We start from the raw sequence: 19,081 nt of genomic DNA, 5'->3' as shown, positions 1-19,081 counted from the left end.
AAGGAAAGAAATGGAAGCTCTTTCTTTCAGCAGTAAGATTGGACAGGGTGCAGGGAGCTGTTGGGATTTTTATTTTGCCACAATTACAACTGAATAGAGATTATTTTACCCGTTGCAGGCCCTAAAATCGAAAATGGATGAGCTCTTGCCTTTGATCCCCGTGCTGGAACAGTATAGAGCTGACGCCAAGTTGGTGTTGCAGTTTAAGGCGGAAGCAACGAACCTCACGGCTGTACTGGCCGCGCTGCAGGAGGAGATCGGAGCGTACGACTATGAAGAGCTCCTGGGCAGAGTCTCCAGTCTTGAGGACAGGCTTCGGGCCTGCATGCAAAAATTAGGTAGGCCCCGAATCACGCGACAACGGGTTATGCGGGATCAGCTGCCCCACCCCCCCCCCACCCTCCCCCACCCCCGCCTCTTGGGGTCTGCGGGGTAGGGGTTAAAATGCGGTTGGCAGGCAGTGGAAGGGGTCTCGGTAGGTTCTCCCTACTGCCCCTGCAGGGAAGAGGAAAGGCAGCCTGCAGTGCTGCAATAACTCCTCTTCTCCCCACCCTCTCCTCATCTACACTCCCTACACTCTGATCTCCCACCTCCCTGCAAGGATGAGGACTTCTCCCTGCATCTGGTTCCCGCCCTCACCACCACCAAATCCTCCCCTTCCATACACAAGGTAGTGGTAGTCGGTAGGCTGTCTTAAACACAGAAATATCCTGACCAGGCATTGAACCTCAGCTATTTTTGACTGCAGCAAACTGCTCATGGCAGTGAGCAGCTTTTGTTTCCTTGGGAGGAGTCTGATGTTCCTTGACCCATCACGTCAGCCAGTTCCGGAATTGAATTCTGGGATCTTCCTTCTGCCTGACGCGCCTGGTGGGATGGGTATTCACACACCCAGTGCCTGCCCGACGGGACAGATGGTGAAGGTTGCTGCAGTCTGTCACCTCAGTGACACAGCAGCCACGCAGAGGGACATCGCAGTGAGGCAGCCACACCGGAAAAGTCAACATCTCTGACTGAAGGAGGAGGCTTCCCTATGCGATCCAGTCATGGCTCGCGGCAGATCTTCCACAGGTCCCAGCATTGCCAAGGACAGGGGAGTTGGGGATGCAGGGTAGTCTGAGGATGTTCCGTGGAAAAGTAAGCAGCTCAATTGAAAACCAAATCAGTGAGTCCCATCAGTCTGTTTATGGGAACAATCTCAGTAAATCCTTCTGTCTATGGGAACAATCCCAGCACATTCCTCTCTCTATGGGAACAATCCCAGCACATTCCTACACTATGGGAACAATCCCAGCACATTCCTCTCTCTATGGGAACAATCCCAGCACATTCCTACACTATGGAAACAATTCCAGCACATTCCTCTCTCTATGGGAACAATCCCAGCACATTCCTCACACTATGGAAACAATCTCAACACATTCCTTTCTCTATGAGAACAATCCCAGCACATTCCTCTGTCTATAGAAACAATCCCAGCACATTCCTCTCTCTATGAGAACAATCTCAGCACATTCCACACACTATGGAAACAATCCTAATACATCCCTCACTCTAGGGGTCAACACCAGCATATCCCTCACTCTACAGGGACAATGCCAGCACATCATCACTCGACCTGGAGAATTCCAGCATATCCCTCACCCTACGGGGACATAAGAACATAAGAAATAGGAGCAGCAGCAGACCATCTGGCCCGTCAAGCCTGCTCCACCACTCAATAAGATCATGGCTGATCTGACCATGGACTCATCTCCAACTACCTGCCTTTTCCACATAACCCTTAATTCCCATACTATGCAAAAATCTATCCAACTTTGTCTTAAGTATATTGACTGAGGTAGCCTCCACTGCTTCATTGGGCAGAGAATTCCACAAATTCACCATTCTCTGAGAAAAGCAGTTTCTCCTCATCTCCATCCTAAATCTACTCCTCTGAGGTTATGTCCCCTAGATCTAGTCTCACCCACCAGTGGAAACAACTTTCCTGCCTCTATCTTATCTATCCCCCTCATAATTTTATATATTTAGATAAGATCTCCTCTCATTCTTCTGAATTCCAGCAAGTACAACCCAGGCAACTCAATCTCTCCTCATAGCCTAACCCCCTCATCTCTGGAATCAACCTGGTGAACCTCCTCTGCACTGCCTCCAAAGCCAATATATCCTTCCTCAAGTGAGGAGACCAGAACTGCACACAGTACTCCAGGTGTGGCCTCACCAGTACTCTGTACAGACAAACCCATCACATCCCTCACACTATGGGGACAGCCCCAGCACATACTTCACACTACGGGGACAATCCATCATGGAGGCCCCACCCGAGAAAGAGGCGGAAGCAAATCGAGGAGGCGCGGTATTAAACGGGAAGCGCGAATCCATCCAAAATTAGTTCCTCTCAGCATGGTCACCCTCTCTCCATCACTTCCAGCCTGTGGCAAGCTGACAGGGATTAGCAACCCACTCACCGTCAAGACTTCAGGGTCGAGGTTTGGTGCCTGGATGACAGACCCTGCCTCACCGGAGGGAGACACCAAGGTAAGCCCAAGCAGTCACCGAGTCAACTCAAAAATTATCGTCTCACCTCAGTGGTGGGGGTAGAGGGAGGGACCGTGGAAGAAAAGAGACAACTTGTGAACAGGTTATGGGGCTGCGGGTGTGGGAATAAGCAATTTATTGGGGAGTGATGAGATTAAAGTCCAAAAGGAAGTAGCAGCACAGGTACAAAATTGGCAACGAGTCATCGTGAATGTTTCAGCTTTTGCCTGGGGTGGCTATTGCTAGGCATTATTTGGGGATGGGGGGTTAGAGCACTTCTGGCTTTGATACGCCTTAGAGGCCTGGATTTGAATAAGTATGACACAAAGTTTGGAAAAGCAGTCAGGAATGGGAAATAGTGTGATGAATTCCACCAGGCAGCAGATACAGTTCAGGACAATTTTTTTTGGGGGTGGGAAGAATAATTAGAGGCAAAAAAGAGTTACCAAACAGAACTCTACACCTAGCCTCACAAAGCGTTACCGGGAGTTTGCAGGTGGGTCACAAAAGATGTGGAGAGGTTTTGGACGATATTACAAATGTTAGGGCTTTAAGCAGCTGAAGACACACTGCTATAATGGAACAGTGATAATCGGAGGATTGGGAAGGAGGAGATTTTGAGAGCAGGGGAACGTGATGGATGTAGGAAACGAGGAAATCAAAGAGAGACCCCTAAGAAAGTGACCGTCTGTTTTACTCTGGCACTGCAACACCTTCAGCACTGGGAAAGGTTCAGATAGCTTGGTAAACATGTAGGGTAAGGAATTATGTGCAGGAGATTCTGAGCAATCAATAGGGGTTACATTTGTCAAGTTTATCTTTCACTGTCTATTTTTTTTAAATGTGTGCTCAAGTTATGCTCAGAAATTTGTCTTGAGCTGGGCCAGCGGATAAAGTCACAACTTTTGTTTTCTTGATTGATTTGGTGCTTGCTGGGCTGGATTTGTACAAATTAAAATAATCAGCCAAGAGGCTCCCGGTCATCCGAGCTGAATGTCATGGTGAGTTAAGGATGTGAATGATACCAGAAGCAAGACTTTGGCCTGCTGATGTACTGAGGGAGCACACCATTGCCATCTTAAAGACAAACATTTCAGATTCACGGAGTTCTGGGCGAGAAACACGAAGGCAGAATTTCCACCAACATAATTGCAAACCGATATATTTCTGGCAGTACACATCACAATCTCAAAAAAAATGTGCATTTGCTACAGATTTATATAAAATTTGCAGCACAGGTGGAGGTCATGCAGTCCATTGTTACTGTACTCACCAGCCCAACCACACCTTTCAGCACCCTGGTCAGCAACTCTGTAAGTTAGAGCTTATCAAGTACCCACGCAAATGTTCAGCAGCTGTGATGAGGTTTTGTACCAATCCTATCCTTCCAGGCAGCGAGTTCCATGTGACTGCCAAGTCACTTTAGATCTCTGCCTCCTGATTCTTGACCACAGTGCCAGGGGAAATGGGTATTGTCCACTCTTTTCTAGGCTCCTCATGATTTTCTATACATCCAGAAAGTCTTCCCTCGTCCTCCTTTATTCCAGATGAATCAGCCCTAGTTTATCCAGACTGTTCTCACAGTCATCTTATTCTAGCTGTGCCAGCATCTTCGTACATCTCCTTTGCAGTATGATCCCTACACACCTCTCTGGATAAAGTTCTGTTTGCCTTTTCTCTGCCTGACTGACTAGACCATCTTTGGACTAGTGCAAAGCTTTCCTCCTTCCTGTCAATCCCACAGCCAACTATTGCACCATCACAAACAGTCTTAGCTGTTATCCTCTCTGCCTACTTAAGTGAAGGGAAAAGATCACGGCCAATATTTATCCCTTAAATAATATCTTAACTTGACCTCATATTATTGCAAGCACAAGAGATTCAGCATAAGCTGGAAATCCAGAGTAACACACACAAGATGCTGAAGGAACTCAGCAGTTTGGGCAGCATCTTATTGGCCTCTTTCGATGCTGCCCGACCTGTTGGGTTCCTTCAGCATTTTGTGTGTGTTCCTCATATTTGCTGTGTTTTCTCATCACAGTGGTGAGAATACCACAGAGCATTCAGGAAACACCTGAGTTATGGAAAACATCTTATAAATATGCAAGTCCTTACATGGTTTCGTTTTGTACCTTTTCAACTGTGGAGATCAAAATAGGCAGGCTTGCCAGGAAGTTGGATTTCATCCACTTTCAGTGTTCCAAACATAAGTGCTTCATTTAGCCCTAGCATCCATTAGGGCAGCTCACAATAAAATATGTTCAAGTGTTGGAAATTTACTCTTAAAAAATTATCAGCTTTTTTTTTCCCCTTATGTGGTCAATGTTTTAATGCAGCACACATTTGAACTCGGGAGTCTGAAGTCACGCACTCAGTATTTTAGGAACAGTTTCTTCCCCTCAGACATCAGATTTCTGAATGGGCCATGAACCTATATTCACAAACTTACTATTTTTGCACTACCTAATTACACACACATATATATGTGCGCGCGCACGTGTGTGTGTGTGTGTATACATATATATAATACATAGAGCATATATTTCTTTTGTAATTTATAGTGTATTTTATGTATTTCATCCTACTGCTGCCACAAGACAGCAAATTTCACAGCATATGTCAGAGATCATTCTGGTTCTCATTCTCGGTGTGCCAGTCATGTCTTTCCTCTTCCTGATCACGGGAAGTACGGCAGTGCCTTGGTGGCCACAGTACATTACCATGGAGAAGAGGGAATGTGGGCAGGAGGGGGAAAGAGGGTTGGAACACGTGAAGTCACGTAACCCCAGCCCCGTGTTGACCCGTACTGATCAAGCACAATGCCGCGAGTTGCCCACGTCACTGTGAGGCACGTGTGCAGTGATTGTTACTGCCACGCAGAGCAGTAACGACGGCCGCATTCAGAAAGCAAAGCTTTGATGTCCCAGGTACCTGAAACTTTGTCTGCAAGAATTGCCCCTGCTTCTCAACCAGATTGCCAGTTGTGCTCTATGTGTTTCCAATTTCATGCCCAGATGATGCTGGAAATTATGACAACACTGCCAGTGCGAATCCTGCCTGGAAATCCTCTGAATGCTTCCTTTTGGGAAGAACTTGCAAACACGTTAAAACATGCACGAAGTGATCTGTGCATGATAACCTGGTGCTATGCACTCAGATCTTAAGGCACTTTATCTAACCGAAGTCTTCCTGATACAGTGAAGGATTTCTGTAACTATACCTCAACATCCAGCTTTTAAATTGATTCTCCACAGTATCTAGCTTAGCCAGCCATGTAATTGTTCTCAGGATTGCTAAATACCATCATTGTATTCCATATGCTGAGCTCTTCCATTGTTCAGAAGTAATTAATTTTAACATCAGTTTCTCTTGTCGGGCTGACTTCAGCTCCTCTCCAAAGCTTTCACTGTATCCCAGTCCCTCTGTGCTGCAGCTGTTAATGAACTGAGTTATATATCAATTAAAAAGAACAATGAATCTGCTCCTCAGGAAGCAGCCATGCACGCTTCCTCCCTACAGCCCCACCAGATGAAATAGCTTATCGTTATCTACCCTATTAATGGGGTCAATGGGTTAGTCTATATTTGAGCCTTGTCCATGAAACCTGACTTTATAACTTGCCATACCTCCCCTTTGCCCAGTTTACGTGCACTGCCCTTCAGTGAACACTGGGTCTCACCAAAACCTTCTTTAACAAATTGATCGAGAATAAACTGAAGCCTCTCACAACAATGGTTGTTGACAGAATGAAACGTGTGCCTGGAATATTTAAGAGATTAGTCTCAAACTGAAGTAATCCTGCCACTTTGTAAAACAATATGCATACCCATTGTAAAGCTTCAGAAGAGAGCTGCTGGGATGGAACAAGTTGATTACGAAAAGCATTGCACATGCTCTCATGAATTGTTGTCCTGACTGACGGCAACTTGCCAGGCAGCATCTATAGGAAGAGGTACAGTCAACGTTTCGTGCTGAGACCCTTCGTCAGGACTAACTGAAAGAAGAGATAGTAAGAGATTTGAAAGTGGGGGGGGTGATCCGAAATGATAGAAGAAGACAGGAGGGGGAGAGATGGAGCTAAGAGCTGGAAAGTTGATTGGCAAAAGGGATACAGAGCTGGAGAAGGGAGAGGATCATGGGACAGGAGGCCTAGAGAGATAGAAAGGGGGAGGGGAGCCCAGAGGAAGATGGAGAGCAGGCAAGGAGTGATTGTGAGAGGGACAGAGAGAGAAGAAAAGTGGGGGGAAACGGTCCATGTTCCAAGCCTATACTGGTATCTGTCCCCCACTTTTCCTTCACTACATTGACGACTGCATTGGCGCTGCTTCCTGCACGCATGCTGAGCTCATTGACTTCATTAACTTTGCCTCCAACTTTCACCCTGCCCTCAAATTTACCTGGTCCATTTCGACACCTCACTCCCCTTTCTAGACCTTTCTGTCTCTATCTCTGGAGACAGCTTATCTACTGATGTCTACTATAAGCCTACGAACTCTCACAGCTACTTGGACTATTCCTCTTCCTACTCTGTCTCTTGCAAAAATGCCATCCACTTCTCGCAATTCCTCCGTCTCTGCCGCATCTGCTCTCAGGATGAGGCTTTTCATTCTGGGACGAAGGAGATGTCTTCCTTTTTTAAAGAAAGGGGCTTCCCTTCCTCTACCATCAACTCTGCTCTCAAATGCATCTCTCCCATTTCACGTACATCTGCTCTCACCCCATCCTCCCGCCACCACAGGGTTCCTCTTGTCCTCACCTACCACCCACCACCCCACCAGCCTCCAGGTCCAACATATAATTCTCCATAACTTCCACCACCTCCAACAGGATCCCACCACCAAGCACACCTTTCCCTCCCCAAGTCTTTCTGCTTTCCACAGGAATCGCTCCCTACGCGACTCCCTTGTCCATTTGTCCCCCCCATCCCTCCCCACCGATCTCCGTCCCGGCACTTATCCTTGTAAGCGGAACAAGTGCTATACATGCCCTTACACTTCCTCCTTCACCACCATTCAGGGCCCCAAACAGTCCTTCCAGGTGAGGCGACGCTTCACCTGTGAGTCGGCTGGGGTGATATACTGCGTCCGATGCTCCCGATGTGGCCTTCTATATATTGGCGAGACCCGACGCAGACTGGGAGACCGCTTTGCTGAACACCTATGCTCTGTCCGCCAGAGAAAGCAGGATCTCCCAGTGGCCACCCGTTTTAATTCCACGTCCCATTCCCATTCTGATATGTCAATCCATGGCCTCCTCTACTGTCAAGATGAAGCCACACTCAGATTGGAGGAACAATACCTTATATTCTGTCTGGGTAGCCTCCAACCTGATGGCACAAACATTGATTTCTCTACCTTCTGTTAATATCCCTCCTCCCCTTCTTACCCCATCCCTTACTTATTTTTTTTTCCCCCCTTTTTTTTCTTCTCTCTCTGTCCCTCTCACAATCACTCTTCGCCTGCTCTCCATCTTCCTCTGGGCTCCCCTCCCACTTTCTCTCTCCCTAGGCCTCCCATCCCATGATCCTCTCCCTTCTCCAGCCTTGTATCCCTTTTGCCACCCCTTAGATCCACCCCTCCCCCTCCTGTCTTCTCCTATCATTTTGGATCTCCCCCTCCCCCTCCCCCTCTCAAACCTCTTACTATCTCTTCTTTCAGTTAGTCCTGACGAAGGGTCTCAACCTGAAACGTCGACTGTACCTCTTCCTATAGATGCTGCCTGGCCTGCTGCGTTCCACCAGCATTTTGTGTGTGTTGCCTGAATTTCCAGCATCTGCAGATTTCCTCGCGTTGATGGCAACTTGCCGTTTCTTTAAGCACTCTGTTTTTCCAGCCCAGCCGGATTCGAACCCAGGACCACTCAGCTCAAAGTCCGGTGTGGATACCACTACACCACCGGCCAGCATGCTTCCTCAAGTAGGAGCGATACCACTGGTCTTTTTAAGACTGTAAATGGAGTCAAACTGTTTCACTTTGTCCAGAGCAATAGGACGAGAGGATGCAGCCTGAAAGGGAGGGGTGGGGAGGTCGCTGAGCGCATAGATCCAGAGCTGCAGTATTCCAGTGATTGGGGGACTTGCTCTTGAGGAGTTGTTCGGGGTTGTTTGTATTGATTCATTCATTGCAATTAGATTTGTTTCAGGGTAGCGTGGTGGTTAGAACATTGCTTTACAGTACAGGCAATCGCGGGTTCAATTCCCACTGCTGCCTGTAAGGAATTTGTACTTCTCCGTGTGACATCGTGGGTTTCCTCTGGGTGGTCCAGCTTGCTCGAACGGTCCAAAAACGTACCAGCTGGTAGATTAATTGGTCATAAAGCTTTATACTTTATACTTTATTGTCGCCAAACAATTGATACTAGAACGTACAATCATCACAGCGATATTTGATTCTGCGCTTCCTGCTCCCTGGAGTACAAATCGATAGTAAATATTAAAAATTTAAATTATAAATCATAAATAGAATATAGAAAATGGAAAGTAAGGTAGTGCAAAAAAACCGAGAGGCAGGTCCGGATATTTGGAGGATACGGCCCAGATCCGGGTCAGGATCCGTTCAGCAGTCTTATCACAGTTGGAAAGAAGCTGTTCCCAAATCTGGCCGTACGAGTCTTCAAGCTCCTGAGTTTTCTCCCGGAGGGAAGAGGGACGAAAAGTGTGCAGGCTGGGTGGGTCGTGTCCTTGATTATCCTGGCAGCACTGCTCCGACAGCGTGCGGTGTAAAGTGAGTAAAGTAAAGCTAGGATTAAATTGAAGGATTTCTGGGCAGCAGCAGTTGAAGGGCCGGAAAAGCCTATTCCGTGCCTTAAGCTCAATAAATAATAAATAACTAGATACCATGCAGAGGGGAGGAAAAAGGAGCAATTGGACATGCAATATGAAAGGCCTCAAGGCTCCACAGCGTCCCCCATTTGCACCTTCCCTTGGGTTTCTTACCTTGTCTGTTGTGGGTTTATTACCATAACAAATCGTAAAAAATAACTATGGTAACTAGGATCCCAGCGTGGAGTCCTCTCCTCCAGCCTTCCTCATTTGCTACCGACTGCAGCAAGTTCACCGCACAATGATTGGCCATTTTCGGTGGGGCGCGAGTTTCGCTGCCAAAATGGACGGCTATTCCCAGCTCTATGTGACGCGAGGAAGTGCAAAGGAATCCAGTGTCTTCATCACTGGAGTCCATTTGCCTGAAGCCTTCCATGCTAGCAGAGATGAGCTCCCACTCTGGTTTTGGTCACCTCGTCAGCACATTCCTCTAATCCCTCCATCCTCTAACTCCGGACGCTATCCATTTCAATCACACCTTCTTGTACCCCTGGGTGAGCCACACAGAGACCGGAGTTTCTGAAGTGAAAGGTCTTTATTCAGGTTTGGGGGGCTTAGATAAACCTTCATGAACTCCGAGTGCCTCATGGTTTTATGCTCTTCCTCGTCACATGTACTTACGTTCTGTGGGTAAAGAAATTTCTTCTGAACTGCCTGCTGAAGTTAACAATGACAATTGTAAATTTATGAGCAAGGCACAGAAAATACTGGAGGAACTCATCAAGCCGGGCAGCATCAATGGAGAGTCCACACCTCAGTCCACGCTTTGTCCAGAGCAATAGGACCAGAGGATGCAGCCCGAAAGGGAGGGGTGGGGAGGGAGCTGAGCACATAGATCCAGAGCTGCAATATTCTAGTATACAGTCCACGCTTCAGGCTGAGACCTTTCATCAGGATGGGTCCTGACCTGAAATGTCGATTATTTATTCCCTTCTGCAGATACTGCATGACTTGAGTTCCTCCAGAATTTTGTGAGTTTTCCTCACGACTTCCAGTATCTGCTGATCTCTTGAGCTTATATTTATGAACAAAATTTTGGCCTCACCCACGTTAATTCAATCAAACCTTTTTTCATTTCAACACCTGTTGTCAGGTCATACTTTGAGCTTTCTGAGTACTAAGGTCTAGCTCCATCACTGAACTAATGAGCCCATCCTGACTGTCTCTCTCTTCTTCTTCCCTAGGTTTATTATATGGATGGTTACCATAACAACCGCTTTGTACGCGTTTATAAGTCCCTGCAGGACTTCACAAGTTCGGACAATTTCACGGTGCACCGGCTGCCTCACCCTTGGTCCGGCACAGGCCAGGTGGTCTACAACCAGACCCTCTACTTCAACAAGTACCAGAGCCACATGATCATCAAGTTCCACATCCCCACCGAGCGCTTGCTCACCCAACGGAGCCTGGACAATGCAGGCTACAACAACATGTACCCTTACTCCTGGGGGGGCCACTCCGACATCGACTTGATGGTGGACGAGGGGGGTCTGTGGGCCGTCTACGCCACCAATCAGAACGCAGGGAACGTCGTCATCAGCAAGCTGGACCTGGTGACCCTGAAGGTGGTGCGCAGCTGGAACACAGGCTACCCAAAGCGCAGCGCTGGAGAGGCCTTCATGATCTGCGGCACTCTCTACATGACTAACTCGCACCTGGGTGGGGCCAAGGTCTACTACTCGTACAACACCAACACTTCCACCTACGAGTACACTGACATCCAGTTCCACAACCAGTACTCCCACATCTCCATGCTGGATTACAATCCCAAGGACCGAGCCCTTTATACCTGGAACAATGGCCACCAGGTCTTATACAACGTCACACTGTTTCACATCATAAAATCTGACGAATTCTAAACCCACATTCATTTCCACAGTGGTACAGTCAGTCTAGAGATATATAGATCTGTAGATGTGTACAGGTATATATATATTCTGTAGAAATGACACTTAGCAAAACTGAGTCTTAGCTTTGCCCTAGGCAAGTCTCTCCATGTGTGGTACTTTCTTGTTAAGCATTGGCTTTCTCTGATTTCAGGCACAACAGAACTGAAATCAGAGTAAACTAGAATGGCCATTTCTCCACTGATCCTTCTTATCCACCCCATGCCTTCCCTGACCTTTCTCTTCCTTTCTCAGTCCCCTCCCCTTTTCTCCCTCTCCTCCTCTGCCATTCTCTCCTCTGACAAACCCCAAGCTCTCTCCTCATCCACTTCGTCCAGCCCTTCCTTCTCCCTCTCCTGTTTCCCTTCCTCCATACCACTCGTCCATTCACTACCCCAGCCTCACCTCCACCCTCATTTCAACTCTATCCCTCACCCCACTCTCCATCATTCCACCTAATCCCTCCCCTCACCCCACCCCGTTCGTATCTTGCCTCAGACACTGACAGCAGCTGGGCCTATATTGTTCCCGCCAAGCCTGGGATCTGAAGTGAGTGGGTCCTTTGTGACCATGGCAATGATCCCAGCTGACCTGTCCGAGGCATCCTCGCCATCGGCCCAATCTTGCAAACGTTAAGGGGTGGGCTGGCAGGCGATTAATTCCCACGCAAGGGCTCTCCTCACCTCAGCCCAAGCACCTGGGAGAGACGGTGATCAAGACCGGTTGCAATGACTAACGCACTGACCAAAGGAGCAGGAAGAAACATTTTGGAAGGAACTATTGGACTCACTGGATTTGCCCCTCATTGTTACCTGCTGCAACCATACTGAGCTGCCTCATCGTCATCACCGGGAGGAGTTTGCTTTTTAATTGTGAAGAGGTGTAATTGTTGAAACCTGGTTTCTGCATTAAGTGCGTCATATGGTGATTATGTGTCACAGCTTGTCAGTGACACATTGTTATAGCCCATTTAACAAATGTGTGTCAATATAACGATGTGAGGTGCATCATACTTAGAAGTCTTTAACAGGAGTACTTTTTTCCCATCATAGCACCTGGTATTTTAAGAATTGGTTCTGAAGACAACCCAGGGCTGTTTAAAAGAAGTTAAATGTCTCATATTCAACCCATCAGTAAGGTTCTGATGTCCAAACCGTATTGTCATATTAATGAACTCTACAATTATCAGCGTGCGCATGCATCTGTGTCCTTGGGTGCTTGTGTGTGTGTGTTGGAGAAGCAACTGCATATCCTTATGCCATTGTGTGTGTGTGTGTGTGTGTGTGTGTGTGTGTGTGTGTGTGTGTGTGCGCGCGTGTGGGTGTATGTGTGTGCGCATGTGGATAGATCTTCACATGATTGTGTGTGTGTGTGCGTTTGCGTGTGGGTGTGGACAGTGTTTGTATATATGTGTCCATCTGTTGTCAGGGTGTGTGCACACATGAGTTTAAATTTTATCTCCACGACTATTAACGAATGCAGAGGTCGGCTTGTGCTGCTACAGACTGTTGTTAAAAGGAATGGTATGACTGTTAAAACTCAACCTCTGTACTTCCCTCTTTATATTTTATCATTAAAAGGAGTCCAATGATGAGCTGTGAATCCTTCAGTCCTTGTGTTTTGCAAAAACTTTTAACAAAAGTGTTTTTTAAGCTGCTGGAATATGAATCTGGAAGCTGAGTCCCTCAGAATCATCGAACCTGACAGAGTAGAAGCCGTCCGTCTCTTTGCGCCTGAGCCAACACTTTGGAAGAGCTTTGGAATTAGTCCTACCACCGTGAACTTCCAATTCCTTCCTTCATCGTTAGTCCAAAGCCTTTTTCAGAATTTATTTCCAGGCAGTTCATTCAAACCACTAGACCTCTCTGTGTAAAAGAAATGATCATCTTCCTTCTGCTTTCTTACCATTCACATACACTCTGTGAACTGCAATTCCCAACTTTGCAGTGGGAACAGTTCTCCATCTGTACTCCATCAAAATCCTTCATAAATTTACCAGTTCTTCCATTAACCATTCTGAATCAAAGGAAATGAATCCTAGCTTCTCAAGGTGATGTATCACTGTACCTGCCCTGGAAAGTGTTTGATGGGACAGTGTACCGTGGGGCAGCACGGTAGTGCGGTGGTCAGCACGACGCTTTACAGTTCAATTCCCACTGCTGCCTGTAAGGAGTTCGTACGTTCACCCTGTGACCATGTAGGTTTCCTCCGGGTGCTCTGGTTTCCTCCCGCATTCCAAAGATGTACCGGTTGATAAGTTAATTGGTCATTGTATTGGTCCCATGATTAGGCTAGGGTTAAATCTGGGTTTGCTGGGCGGTGCGTTTTGAAGGGTTATTTTAAAGCCTACTCTGCACTGTATCTCAATAAATCTGCTCTGTGCCTGCATTTGAAACAACAGTGGCCTAGAGTGTTTGGTTGGATAGCATACTGGGAGCTTCCTTCTGTGTCCAACCTAGCAATGTTTGATGGAGCAGAGGAAGAGTTTTAATCCTTTATTACAATTGACATCTGTATGTTTTGCACAATGACCTGCAATCTGTACTTGGGAATTCGAGGAAGGGATCATTTCCATTTATTGTAAAGTATGCATCTTGTCTCACGTTACCAAAGCTCAATGTTGGATTATTTCTTGTCGATTATGCTGCCTTGCCATGACAGACTAAAATAACACCCTGCTTCAACCTTCCAGTTATTTCTGTATATTGCTGAGAGGCAAAAATCCACAAGAACTGTCCTTGGGAAATTGACTTTTATTGGCCGCACTGTGGAAATTGATACGTGATTATTGTCTTGTAAAGTAAATCCAGCAACTAGCAGTGACATTCAGGGAGCAAACCATCCCAAAGTATGTCACTAGCAGTTGAAATTCTCAGGAATATTAGAGGAGGTGACCTAAACTTTCTCAGAGAGCAAGAAAGAGAGAAGGTGGAAAGTGGGAGGACTAGAGAGGGTTGTGCAGAAGCTGGATGGTCAATAAAACAGAATTGAAGGAACTCTAAAGGAGGGTGTAAGAGGGATACAGCCAGACAGCACTTCAAGTTTAAGGATAGGCATTTTAAACAGGGTGTTGCAGGGCTGCATGCCAGAGTAAGTCAACAGGCCTGGAGATGTATGTGAGTGGTGCAAGCTGGTACAAGTGGGTCTGCATATTTTACAAGCGAATCTTTCCGAAGGGAATAAATGAGAGGCCACTGGTGCAGGTTCTGGTGATAACAAAGGCACAGGTGAGCTACCTGCTCCAGTGACAGAGGAAAGTTATGGATACCTGGCATTTGGCTTGACGGATGCAGTGACGTGGGGGCTGGCCATTATCGGTCCTACAGAGGAGGCAAGGTAATTGACAGTGGTTGGGCTGATTTCAAAATGTTCGATATTAGTGTACACTTAAAATATTTATATGCCCTCTGCTCGCTCTTCCTTTGCAACAACCTCTAGCCTTCTTTCTACAGAAGTAATTCTTTCTGTACTTTTTGGTAGAAGAGGGTTGGCTGAAGCTAATTATTTAGAGATACAGTGCAAAACAGGCTCTTCCAGCCTAATGAGCCACAACTCCCAGCAACCCCCAATTTAACAATAATCACGGGACAATTTAGTGACCAGTTACAATTTAACAATAATCACGGGACAATTTACAGTGACCAGTTACAATTTTACAATAATCACGGGACAATTTACAGTGACCAGTTACAATTTAACAATAATCACGGGACAATTTACAGTGACCAGTTACAATTTAACAATAATCACGGGACACTTTACAGTGACCAGTTACAATTTAACAATAATCACAGGACACTTTACAGTGACCAGTTAACCTACTAACCATGGGAGGAAACCTCAGCACCTGGAGAAAACCCAAGCAGTTCACAGGGAGAACGTACAAACTCCTGACAGACAGAGGCAGAGTTGAACTCCCACCTCCGGAACACCTTGAGCTATAATAGCGTCACACTAACTACTGCGCTACTATGGCAACCATTTCTAGAGCTTGGTACAATTCCAACCCCTGCACTACGTTACCCTTGTTTCCCAGGGCTCCTTGGCACTGCGCTGATGCACTCACCCATCCCCAGGCATTCGGCCTATCTTCCTGCGTCAGTAGGAAGGTTGCATGCATCCTGCTGATTGTGGATTAGACCTTCACGTGTACATGAACAGGGGAACCTAGTTATAAGACAATCCTGTACGACCCAGAAGCACCAGGCAAAAACATTGCTGAAAGAAGATTGAATAGTTGTGAAGGAACATTTGCACAATGCTGTATATTATATATTTACAGTTACCAAATAACACTTAATACTACTGAGCTAAAACAAAGCTAATTACTCTTTATTTCAGTTTCCTAACCCCCTTCCTATTTTAACCAATATACAGTACTGTGCAAAAGCCTTAGGCACCATAGCAGTGCCTATAAAAAGTATTCACCCCTCTTGGAAGATTTCATGTCTTATTGTTTTACAACATTGAATCACAATGGATTTAATTTGACTTTTTTTGACACTGATCAATAGAAAAGGCTCTTTCATGTCAAAGTGAAAACAGATCTCTACAAAGCAATCCAAATTAATTACAAATATAAAACACAAAATAATTGATTGCATAAGCATTCACCCCCTGCAGGTCAGTATTTAGCAGGAGCACCTTTGTCAGCAATTACAGCTTTGAGTCTGTGTGGATCGGTCTCTATCAATCTTGCACATCTGGACACTGCAATTTTCCCCCCAATTCTTCTTTACAAAATTGCTCAAGCTCTGTCAGATTGCATAGGTGAGTGAACAGCTCTTTTCAAGTCCAGTAACAAATTCTCAATTGGACTCTGACTTGGCCACACCAGGACATTAACTTTATCGTTTTCACGCCATTCCTGTGTAGCTTTGGCTTTATGCTTGGGGTCATTGTCTTGCTGGAAAACAAATCTTCTCCCAAGTCGCAGTTCTCTTGCAGACTGCATCAGGTTTTCCTCCAGAACTTCACTGTATTTGGCTGCGTTCAGTTTACCTTCACAAGCCTTCCAGGGCCTGCTGCAGTGAAGCATCCCCACAGTGTGATGCAGCCACCACCATGCTTCACGGTTGGGATGATGTGTTTTTGATGATGTATGACATTTGGCTTATGCCAAACATAGTGTTTAGCCTAATGGCCAAAAAGCTCAATTTTGTTTTAATCAGACCATAGGACCTTCTGCCAGCTGATTTCAGAATCTCCCACATGCCTTCTGGCAAACTCTAGCTGAGATTTCATGAAAGATCTTTTCCCCCCAATGGTGGCTTTCTCTTTGCCACTCTCCCATAAAGCTGCGACTGGTGAAGCACCCGGGCAACAGCTATTGCGTGCACAGTCTCTCCCATCTCAGCCACTGAAGCTTGTAACTCCTCTAGAGTTGTCATAGGTCTCTTGGTGGCCTCCCTCACTAGTCCTCTTCTTGCACAGTCACTCAGTTTTTAAGGACATCCTGCTCTAAGCAGATTTACAGCTGTACCATAATTTTTCCAGTTCTTGATGATTAACTTAACTGTACTCCAGTGACTTGGAAATTTTCTTGGATCCATCTCCAGACTTGTGCTTTTCAATAACCTTTTCGTGGAGTTGCTTGGAGTGTTCTTTTGTCTTCATGGTGTAGTTTTTGCCAGGATACTGACTCACCAGCAGTCAGCCCTCCCAGATACAGGTGTATTTTTACTACAGTCAATTGAAACACCTTAACTGCACACAGGTGATCTCCATTTAGCTAATGATGTGACTTCTAAAACCAAGTGGCTGCATGAGTGACAATTTGGTGTGTCATATTAAAGGGGGGGTGAATACTTATACAATCAATTATTTTGTGTTTTATTTTTGTAATTAATTTAGATCACTTTGTGGAGATCTGTTTTCACTTTGACACCCAAGTCTTTTTCTGTTGATCAGTGTCAAAAATAGGCAGATTAAGTCCACTGTGATTCAATGTTGTAAAACATGAAATCTTCCAAGTGGGGAGGGAGAGCTGAATATCTTTTATAGGCACTGTATGTGTGTGTATGTGTACTCTTGCACAGCCCTGTACCTTTAGGGATATTTAAGAGACTCTTAGATAGGTATGTGGATAAAAGAAAAGTGGACAGCTATGTGGGAGGAAAGGGTTAGATTGATCTTGGAGAAGGTTAAAAGGTTGGCACAACATCATGGGCCAAAGGGCCTGTACTGTTCTATGCTCTATGTTCAAGAATAATGAATGCACTTAGATCAATGCTAAAAGACAAGAAAAAATCTGCACTGGACAAAGAGCAGGGAGTGCAGCAAATGAGTGATTTCAGAGAGGTGGCAAGGATACAATGAGCTGAATGCCCTCTCTGCCACATTGTATTTCTTTCTTTCAATGTTACAGCTGTGGTGAACGTAAACATATGAGGATTTCGGTCTGCTCAGCTTTGATGCCATTCAACAAACTCTTAACTGATCTATTTCTCCATCCATCTCCCTCAGCTCCATTTCCTTTTATGCTTCTGGCAGGCAAAGCCCATCAATCTCAGGTTAAGAATTATTACTTTGTCACGCGGCAGTGGAGTGGCTCAGACACTGACCTTCAGTCCTGCAGATGTAATGTTACAAAGCCCACAGTCACACGCTGTTGGACTCAGCTGTTTCACAATTGGATGGCAAAAATCTCGAGGGAATCTCCAGGCAGAGGTGGAAAAGTGAGGTAATTCCCTCCACAATTAAGCTGAAGATATTGGCAAAGAGTTCACCCTTGTGTTCTCTGCAAAGGTTGTCAGCTCCGTCTTGAATAAGGATTGAATATCCATGAAGCCTCCGTCTCTTGTTGGTTGCCTGCCAACGTTCTCATGGTCAGACAGCAAACCTTTGTCCTAATCCCCTAGCTATGGCCGTTCTTGAGTCTTTATGTTTGTACATGAATTGGGTCTTGCTGTGCTCAAACCTCAGTGCGGTGAACCTACAAGTCTCCACTGTTATATTCTTTCTGTTAAAGAACAACAGAACTGCAAATGATCAAGGGTCAACTTTCCTCGCATTTACTGTACGTTTACATGCTGTGGTGTGTCGGCATGACACACAACCAAAAACAACAACATTCAACAATTATAAAGAATAAAAAAATATATAAAATAAAGTTAGAGGCTAAAGTAAAGTTTAAAAGCTATAGAATAAAACATGCATCAATATGTAAATACCAGCGCATATTTACATTGTAAACAGCTTTACAAGAATGGTTTAAAGTGTTTGCAGTGCAGTGACTGGGTAGTTGATAGAAAGGAGTAGGAGGAGGCTAGCTAGAATGGTTGATCAGATGAACTGCCTGGGGGGAAGAAGCTTTTAAGATGGCAGGAAGCTTCTGTTTTAATAGCCCTATTGGGCTTTCCAGAAGGAAGCTTTTAGAAAAAGCATTTTGCAGGGTCAGCCGTGTCTGCAATGATTTTTTTTCTCCTCACTTCTTTGTCTTTAACACATCCAAGTCAATGATCATAGACTGCAGCCAATGACCTTTTCTGCTGACCTGACTGTAACGTCAACCTCCTCGGCTATCTTTACCAAGCTTCATGCCTTTTCCGTCTACTTATTCTCAGGTTGTGAGCATTGCTGAAAAGGTGGGCCTTTATTACCCATCCTCCTTAACCCTCAGGAGTGACTCTACAGTGGCGTGTTGCTGGCTTGATGGATCTTAGCTTGTTAAGGAACTTCAGAAAGAAGTTGAGGGTCAACTGTAGTGCTGCACGGGAGATAGATGGGGGAAGGACAGTAGCTTCATTCATTAAAGGATCTTATCAGATCAATGATTTTTACTCATGCCAATTTTAAAGGCTGCTGTTCTATGGATTCTTAATTGTAACCACCTACC

At 45.7% G+C, this 19,081-nt stretch overlaps 1 protein-coding gene across 2 annotated transcripts in view; it reads left to right on the top strand.

The window, feature by feature from the left end:
- The window catches only part of LOC140186332 (noelin-like), a 49,744-nt gene extending 36,909 nt beyond the window's left edge, over positions 1 to 12,835 (top strand). For both annotated transcript variants that reach the window (XM_072240465.1, XM_072240464.1), the window contains exons 4-6: positions 119 to 338; positions 2,432 to 2,538; positions 10,543 to 12,835. In XM_072240465.1, coding sequence (XP_072096566.1) covers positions 119 to 338; positions 2,432 to 2,538; positions 10,543 to 11,217 — 1,002 coding nt within the window. In that variant the 3' untranslated portion in view covers positions 11,218 to 12,835. The remainder of the gene's footprint in view (positions 1 to 118; positions 339 to 2,431; positions 2,539 to 10,542) is intronic.
- Positions 12,836 to 19,081: the final 6,246 nt, after the last annotated feature.

This window comes from Mobula birostris, chromosome 22, assembly GCF_030028105.1.
Source record: "Mobula birostris isolate sMobBir1 chromosome 22, sMobBir1.hap1, whole genome shotgun sequence".
NCBI lineage: Eukaryota > Metazoa > Chordata > Chondrichthyes > Myliobatiformes > Myliobatidae > Mobula > Mobula birostris.
Note: the sequence above shows the minus strand (reverse complement) of the source record. Positions and strands in the feature narration are given on the sequence as shown.